The 8,787-nt window shown below is 39.0% G+C and overlaps 1 protein-coding gene across 2 annotated transcripts; it reads left to right on the top strand.

Moving 5' to 3' along the window:
• The first annotated feature begins 38 nt into the window (after positions 1-38).
• On the top strand, positions 39-8,750 carry ppp4r3b (protein phosphatase 4 regulatory subunit 3B). 2 transcript variants are annotated; one of them, XM_020709436.2, is made up of 16 exons: positions 39-480; positions 1,001-1,056; positions 1,671-1,769; positions 2,164-2,787; positions 3,865-3,942; positions 4,313-4,429; positions 4,516-4,632; positions 4,999-5,130; positions 5,473-5,575; positions 5,641-5,697; positions 6,440-6,598; positions 6,700-6,869; positions 6,945-7,084; positions 7,218-7,363; positions 7,448-7,584; positions 7,668-8,750. In XM_020709436.2, exons 1-16 carry the CDS (start codon positions 339-341, stop codon positions 7,773-7,775), a joined length of 2,385 nt encoding a protein of 794 aa, XP_020565095.1. In that variant the 5' UTR covers positions 39-338; the 3' UTR covers positions 7,776-8,750. The 2 variants fall into 2 exon arrangements, with proteins under 2 accessions (XP_020565095.1, XP_004077092.1); XM_004077044.4 differs by having other exon boundaries at positions 5,656-5,697.
• The last annotated feature ends 37 nt before the right edge of the window (positions 8,751-8,787 follow it).

An 8,787-nucleotide genomic window follows, 5' to 3' on the forward strand; every position in this document is an offset into this window, starting at 1 on the left:
AATAAGCCCCGCCCCACGCACGGCAGTTAGCGCATGATTGACATCCGCGATGAAAAAGAGCACAAGATCGGATTACAAGATGGCGGTCCGTGGACGTTAGCAAGAAGGCCATCAGAGTTGTTTCTTTAAATTTCTCAGTTTGAAATCAGACTGTCTATTTGGATTTATAACCGCAAACGTGATATGTTTGCGAGATATATTCGACTACTACTGTAAACGTCAACCTAGACTGGCATGTTTTGTAACATGCAGGTGGGAACAAAGTTAACAGGTCGAGGAAAGCAGTAAACGGGGTGAGGTGATAGCTTAGCAGCCTGCTAGCTCCGATTCGATTAGCCATGTCGGACACTCGGCGGCGAGTAAAGGTATACACGCTAAATGAAGACAGGCAGTGGGACGATCGGGGTACAGGTCATGTTTCATCTACGTTTGTGGAACGACTGAGGGGAATATCACTGCTAGTTCGAGCCGAATCGGACGGTAAGTTCTCTGTTAGCATTAGCTAACTAGCATGCTATATTTTAAATAGCAAAGCTCTTAGTTTGATAGCATTTCTGACTTGGTGGATGTATTTATGCAGTTGGTGTAGCGTTGTGTGTCACTAAATTAATTGTTTTAGACCAATTGGTATATATTTACTTTGAAAACATGAAGTCAAATGTTTGTTTTTCTTTTTCCGGAGAGTCCTCATTTCCAACGACTAGTTGGTTTGGTTGGTCGTAGTAGCATGGGCCCCCCCTCAAAGTCGCGGCGCACACGTTTACACTTGCTCGTTGTAATAAACTTAATCTATTCATGGATATTGCTCTATTTCTGCTACTATTACGTCAGGCTGTATTAATTTGGTTCATAAACTACTGTATTTATTTTAGCTGTTATTCTGATCTTATTTTGAACTAATCATCATTGTGGTTCATACGTCTATTGTTGGCAAATAGTTAATTGGTTTGTAAATAGTTTCATACCACTCTGAAAATTAAGCAATTCTGTTTTTTATTAGGATCTTTGTTGTTGGAATCAAAGATAAGTCCGAATACTGCATATCAGAAACAACAGGTAAGTATTTAATATTTCAACAATTAAGGAGTTTTATACTTGGTTTAATTGAGTCTTACAATTGAAAAGCTATTGCATAATAGTAAAGTTTTCCTCCTCTGTGGTTATTCTGTTGTAAGAAAGTTGGGAATAGATGATGTGTAATTATGCTAGTATACTAAGCTTTTTTTACTTGAAGACTTTGTAATGTGAAATACTGTTATATTTATCATCAGTACAATTGTTCAACCTTAGGAATAACACAATTGTGGTATTTCATTACCACAAGAAAACATATACATTAAAACAATACTAGACATCTTATGCAGGGGAAATGAAAGGGAGCAGCAATAAGAAAAATATATCTTTCTACCCCTAAAAACATTTAGAAGAGGTACATCTACAACTATGTACACAGAAGTATCTTCTTTTTTTACTTTTCTACACCTGTTCAGTCATTTAAAAACAAAGTCGTTGGTTGTATTTTTGTATGAGTACAATGATTAAGGCACACATTCTGGGTTTAAATTAAGCTTTATTTAAAGTTTTAATGTAAAATATGTTTGAAGACAATTGTTGTTGTTGCTATTTTTGTATTTTTGGTAATAGGAAAAAGTTTCATTCTTTTCTTTCAGGACACACTGATTGTTTGGTCAGAAGCGGATAATTACGATCTTGCTCTAAGCTTCCAGGAAAAGGCTGGCTGTGATGAGATTTGGGAAAGGATCTGTCAGGTAATTACAAATAAAGACAGTTCAGCATGTCCCTCCTTCTTGGTGTCCCTTCTCTTTGATGTTTGAAAAACGTTCCTGTCAGGTGGGACTTTGTAACTGTTACTGTATAACGATTGAAACATGTTAAATAACATATATATTTTTTTATAAATAAAGGGATTGAGGGTTTTGGTCTTTTAACTCGTTAAAGTTTGACATTGTATTTTAGCAAAAAAAATAAGTTTATTTTTAGCTGTGGCTCATACCTGCAAGTATCACATACGTTTAGAATGTATAAGAATGCTGCGAGTTTTGCAGTTTTTACTACCAGTATCCCAAGTAAGGGAGTTCATGATTCTTTACTGTAAATTTTTTTTTTTAAATATGTGATTTTTATTTTATTATTTTTGCTCAGGTACAAGGCAAAGACCCTGCTCTGGACATCACTCAGGATCCCATCGATGAATCAGAGGAGGACCACTTTGAGGAAATTCCAGAGACAAGCCACTTGGTTGAGCTCCCGCCATGTGAACTAGGTCGACTTGAGGAAATCGCTGACCTGGTTACCTCTGTTCTCTCCTCACCCATTCGGCGCGAAAAACTTGCACTGGCTCTAATGAGTGAGGGCTACATAAAGAAACTGCTGGGTCTCTTCAGAGTATGCGAGGACCTGGACAACAGAGAAGGCTTGCATCACCTCTATGAGGTTGTGCGGGGAGTCTTGTTCCTCAACAAAGCTGCCCTTTTTGAGGTGATGTTCTCGGATGACTGTATCATGGATGTGGTAGGTTGCCTTGAGTATGACCCAGCATTGGTTCAGCCTAAAAGACATCGGGAGTTCTTGACCAAGACCGCAAAATTTAAGGAAGTGATCCCGATTACGGACTCTGAGCTGCGGCAGAAAATCCACCAGACCTACAGAGTTCAATACATCCAGGACATAATACTGCCTACACCCTCAGTGTTTGAGGAGAACTTCCTGTCCACCCTCACGTCCTTCATTTTCTTCAACAAAGTGGAGATTGTCAGTATGTTGCAGGTAAGGATCTAAACCAGGCTAAAGTGAGTGTAAGTTTCAGTTTAATGTATTTAACAATGTAAATTAAAATGTTTTCTATTAAAAGGGATTCTTTTAAGATGTAATCAACATTCTGCACATTGACTGTTGGACAGTCTGTATCTTCTGTTGTTCGCTACGTTAATGTACTCTCTCCAGTTTCTAATACAAAAAAATTTATGGCAAAAAAATGAAATTGTGATTTTAAAAATGTGTTCTCTACATAAATAGGAGATAATTGAGAGAAACTGAACAGGATAATACTTGTGCTAGTGTGTTTTGCATTATTTTCTTGAAAAGTTCACTGTAAGTCAAGATATTTGTTTAAAAAAATGACAGCGTTTAGAATGTGCCAAGAGAATGAGTTGTTCTACAAAGCTTCAACCTGCTTTGTCATAATGTGTCCCCCTCTATTGTTTCCATAATAATGTCTTAATACATTTTCACATAAAAGTTTAAGATGATCATTTGAGATTTTCATCATATATCTCAGATTTCTTCTGTTTTTAACTTTTTTTTTAATGTTACCTGATAGTAATAGTTTAGTTGTCTTTTATATATATATTTTAAAAATAACTTCCGGCACTCTTCACTGTTTGTATTGTTTCCATGGTGTAATCAGTTCCAACTGATTTCCTGTTTCTTCCAATCTCTTGCATGATCTCTTCCAGGTTTTTAATTTTGATCTGAAATTGCTCAATTTTTTCACACTTCATTTTATTTATTTATTTACTTGATTTAGCCGGCATAATACCAAGGGAGTCCTGGCAAAGAGACAACCGCAGTTGGTTAAAAATACATTAGAACACTTTAATGAGAACATATGGTGTTTGGATTGAAAAAATGACCGTCTCATTTTTTTTAGTATCAATTTTTTTAGAAATTGTGTGTATAGAGCCAACTCTCTGTAAAGTTTTATTTAATAAACAAAAGGCATAGTCAGTGGGCGACAGTGTGAAAGAGAATTAAATATTTAAACCTTCCAGCTTCTCCTTTGTTTTTGTTTTTTTCTGTCATTCTGTTTGTTTATACCTGAACTGTTTTCCCTGTTTTCCACAGGAGGATGAGAAGTTCCTAACAGAGGTCTTTGCACAGCTTACAGATGAAGCCACAGATGACAGTAAAAGGAGAGAGTTGGTAAGTTAATCATCAACATGCTTCACTAAACCCTTTATTTGTTGTTTAAAATCTATTTGTAAACGGCATGGTTTCAAAGATTACATTCCATTATAGTCGAATGGAAATGTTTAATATTTGTACTATTGTTTTTTTGAAAGCATTAATGGTTGGTCTTTAATTTTGAAGTTTGAGTAAATACTGTCTTAGTTCATTTCCTTATTCAATAGTATAGCATTTGTTGAATTTGAATTGTTTTGTTGGATCAGGTGTAATCATTGACATCCGCTGGAAAAAAGCATTGTAGAACAAGGGAAATTAGGGTTAAATATGTTGGTTTTTTTTACTTACTACGTTTTTCTTTTTGTCCTTTTTTCCCTCTCACTTTTAGGTGAACTTTGTCAAGGAATTCTGTGCTTTTTCCCAAACTTTGCAACCACAAAACAGGGATGCCTTTTTTAAAACCTTGGCAAATTTGGGGATTTTACCTGCTCTGGAAATAGTAATGGTATGTCTGTTTTTTGTTTAAAATGCTGGCTTTTGGATGATTCAGAGGAATGCGTGCATCATCACTTTCCAATTTGTTGTTATCAGGGAATGAATGACCTACAAGTACGGGCAGCAGCTACAGACATCTTCTCTTACCTGGTGGAATTCAGCCCCTCCATGGTCAGAGAGTTTGTCATGCAGGAGCCTCAGCAGACGGATGACGTAAGTTTGGATTCATCTGTCACAAGCAAGCTCTGCTTTGAGTTTAACCTGTATCCACAGTGATATTGATTTATAAATGTACTGATTTTTGAAAGTGTTGTGCTGTTTTTACTTTTATATTGTTGTACAAAATAAATAAATCAAGTGGGTTTTAAGTTGGATAATATGAAACCATATTTCTGAAGTGTTATCAGCAATTAGGGGTTTGTTGCTTTTTTTTTAAACCCCATTTCAATAATCCTTATGAAAGTTCATCTATATGCCGTTTTGATTACTATAAACTCTGTTTACTTACTCTTAGAAACATCACAGTATACGTTTCAGATTTTCTTTCCTCATTGTTTTCCCTTTGTGCTTGTGTGTCAGGATGTTCTGCTGATAAATGTGGTGATCAAGCAGATGATCTGTGACTCAGACCCAGAGTTAGGAGGAGCTGTTCAGCTGATGGGCCTTCTCAGGACTCTCATTGATCCTGAAAACATGCTGGCTTCCACCAATGTAAGCTCCACACAACTACACAGAAAAAAGGATTCCTCTATTTTACATGAATGTAATTATTTTTTTCTGATGTTCATTCTTGAAAACACTTTTGGTTTGGTCGGTTTGAGCTTGTAGCTCATTTCAACATTTTTATGTTAAATAATTAACAGCAAATTGTTACTTTTCAACCTAAAAGCCTCATAGATTCGTTGTGAACTCCAGCTGATTATTGATAGTTGGTCTGAAATCTTGATCGTTGACCTAAAGTAAAAAAAAAAAATACATTTGATGAAAAAAATAAAGCTTGATTGTTGTTTTGATTAAATTTTCATGTCTTTTTCTCCTTTCATGTTTTGATAGAAAACAGAGAAGACTGAGTTTCTGAGTTTCTTCTACAAGTACTGCATGCATGTGCTCACTGCTCCTCTGCTGGCCAACACGGCACATGACAAGACCACGAAAGGTAAACTTGGGACTTTGCTGTTTTTCTTCTGCTGTATGGGAAAAGGTCTTGTTTGATTTATGCAGATATTGATGTTTCAGATCAGCAAGACGGATCCACAAAGATCAACCCTGTCTGTCCAGGTGGGTGTTAATGCAGTAAATGTTCCAGCCTGTGTACAGCACAGTTTCTAGAAACGTTACTACTCAGAGTACACAGGTTCGCTTAAGCCAGTGCTTCTCAAATAGTGGGGCGATGCCAGGGGGGGCCGCGCAGTGGTAGCGGTTTCAGGCACAGGTAATACGGGCAATTGCCTGGGGCGCAAATTTAACGGGGCGCTGTAGTGACAGCGGCTCAGTGCTTGGAATAAAATCTGCGCCACTATTGATTTACTCTTATCTGTTATATGACAGAGTTTATAACAGCCTGAAACCTGTGAACTGCCGTCCCTGCAGCTGCTCCTGTCTGCTGTCACAGACAGCGTGTGTGAGAATGAAAGGGGAGGGGTAGTGCGCTCAGGCTGCAGGTTGAACAGCGCATGCGGAGCGCTAGATTGCGCAACACCAGGATCATCACGTGCCTTTAGATTACTCACCTCATGCTAATAATGTCATTCTTTAAGAACTATTGTAGACATTTTGATGACGTCTCTGTATTTTCCATAAATGTATTCTTTGTCTGCCTGTCGTTTAGTTGGTGTCAGTATTTGACATGAAGACAGCAGGAAAACAGCTGCACTATATGATATCATAAATAATCATTTTGAAAAAAATCAGCATAATGTTTTTTACCTATTTCTTCCTTGCAAAAAACTAATTGTGAAGCACTGCCTCAAGCCTTGGTTTGTTGTGTAAGTAAACATAAGTCGTTTTCTTGTTTCTGTAGACAACTTCCAGACAGCTCAGCTGTTGGCTCTGATCCTGGAGCTGCTCACTTTTTGCGTGGAACACCACACCTACCACATCAAGACTTACATCATGAACAAAGACCTGCTCAGGAGAGTGCTGGTGCTCATGAACTCGAAGCACACCTTTCTTGCTCTTTGTAAGTCCATCCAGGAGCAAATGACCTGCAGCCCAAGCTTCCAGTCTTGTTTTCTTCGAGTGTAATGTTTTTCACAATAATGTATTTGTTTTGTGTTTTAGGTGCCCTGCGTTTCATGCGCAGAATCATTGGTTTGAAAGATGAGTACTACAACCGCTACATCATCAAAGGGAACCTGTTTGAGCCTGTCATAAATGCCCTGCTGGACAACGGCACTCGATACAACCTCCTCAACTCAGCCATCATTGAGCTCTTTGAGTTCATTAAAGTGGTGCGTAAAAGCTCCAACTGCAACATGTGTTTGTGTTTGCAACAAAATTAAGATTTTCTACATGTCTTTTTTTAGGAGGACATCAAATCACTCATCGCTCACATTGTGGATAACTTTTACAAAGCACTTGAACCCATTGAGTATGTTCAGACCTTTAAGGGCCTGAAAGGGCGTTACGAACAGGAAAAAGACAGACAGAGTCAGAGACTCAACAGGTGAGCAGTCTGAGATACAGTCCTTTTATTGATGTGATCTGCATCTTCAAGAATTTATAAAAAAATTCTCTTTTTCACTTTTCTGTTACATAGAAGCTAAACTGTTTGGTAAATCTGTTTTCTTCCCCTGTAGATATCGCAGAGATGCGCGATCGCTGGATGAAGATGAAGAGATGTGGTTCAATGACGATGAGGATGATGAAGATGGAGAGTCAACGGAGAAAAGGATGGAGGATGACTTCTCTGACAGCTACGGCAAGTTCATGGAAACCAAAAAGGGTAAGCTGCACTGGCAGAAATATCCAGAAGAACCTTTTTTATTTTTTGTGGATTGCAACTTTATCAGTATCTTTATATCTGCAGGTGCTGCCAACGGAGCAAATGGTGCCAATAATGGGAAGGCAGCTGCAATCCCTCCTGCTTCTCCGGTCGTCACTCCAAACAGCAGTCCGTCGTCCTCCGTCAAAACAGTTGCTCTGCCTCCTACGTGTGTTGTGAAGGTAATACTTCTTAAAATGTCTTCAAGAAGCCATTGTTATCTTTTACTTAAAGGTTTCCTTTTTCTTTCCATTCTTCCCCTTAGCCCAGTCTTGTCGTAGGTTTGGTGGATTATCCTGATGATGAAGATGAAGAAGATGACGAAGAGGAGGAAGATCAGTCTCCAAGAAAACGACCCCGTTTGAGCTCTTAAAGTCAATTTGCCGTTGTGGATGGACACAAAGTCCCTCCAAACCCTTCTCCTTCGGTCCTCGGTCTGCCTGTGCCATCTGTCGGTCTGGAGGACGAGCACCCGCCTTACCCAGAACTCGGCTGCACTGTTCTCCATCTGTTGGAGTTGTAGGGGAGTTCTCCCCTGGATAGGCAGATCATTGTGATCCTCATGGCTGTTGGTTTTGTTTTTATTTTTTTCTTAATGCTTTTTCTTTTGGCCTTTCCTGGAAGAGCCAACCCTCCTAAAAACTAAAGATTCTGCTTTCTTATACCTCGGGAAAACCTCTTTCTGTTCTCCTTGTTTTCATTTTCCCCTGTTATCCTCCAATTTCTACATACCAACCAGAGGCTGTTGGAAGTCTTTGCCAGAGTGGTTCCCGCTTCCACTGCGTTGCTGTTGCAACCGTGGCGAGGAGTCTGTAGCAGCCAAGGATCACACGGCGGTTCTCATGTGAACTTATCGCTCTCCAGCCACACCAATGAGCTCCAGAGGCACAGGAAGCAACACAACCAGCCAGTGTACAAACCATCGAGCTGGCCAGTCAGGCTAGCAGGACTAGCCATAGTAGAAGTAGAAAGCTTGACTGGCTGAAGCCGTGTGTTTGCTACCCTGCCACAGAACCATTTCTTACTAGTTTTATCAGAAAGATGGGTCTAGGCAGCTTAAAATAATACCGACTAGAGAAAGAAAGTGGAAAAAAACGGCAAACTCCTGGTCTGCTTAGTCCACTGGAGCAGGACTCGAACCTTAAAAGCCATGGCGAAAGTTTCAAGTGAAGGCACACAAGACAAACATCGTCTCACAAGACTGTGTTAGCCAGAAGTCCTGTATTTCATGAGTTTGTCAAAGTACTGTACAGTTCTTTTTCTTCCCCTTTTTAATCATTTATTGCTGTGATTTAGAAAGGGATTAGAGACACCCACCTGCTTGTACTTTTTTTTTTTTTTTTTTTGGTCATTGTGCAAAACGGTGGGGGTCACTTTTCAACTCT

Source organism: Oryzias latipes, chromosome 15, assembly GCF_002234675.1.
Source record: "Oryzias latipes chromosome 15, ASM223467v1".
Classification (NCBI taxonomy): domain Eukaryota; kingdom Metazoa; phylum Chordata; class Actinopteri; order Beloniformes; family Adrianichthyidae; genus Oryzias; species Oryzias latipes.

What these genes read in the sequence shown, in the direction of transcription:
- ppp4r3b (XM_020709436.2), top strand. Translation starts at nt 339, where the DNA reads ATGTCGGACACTCGGCGGCGAGTAAAGGTATACACGCTAAATGAAGAC. An exon ending in ACATGACAAGACCACGAAAG is followed by an intron (nt 5,576 to 5,640) that starts GTAAACTTGGGA and finishes TGATTTATGCAG; the next exon opens with ATATTGATGTTTCAGATCAG. An exon ending in GTTCATGGAAACCAAAAAGG is followed by an intron (nt 7,364 to 7,447) that starts GTAAGCTGCACT and finishes TTATATCTGCAG; the next exon opens with GTGCTGCCAACGGAGCAAAT.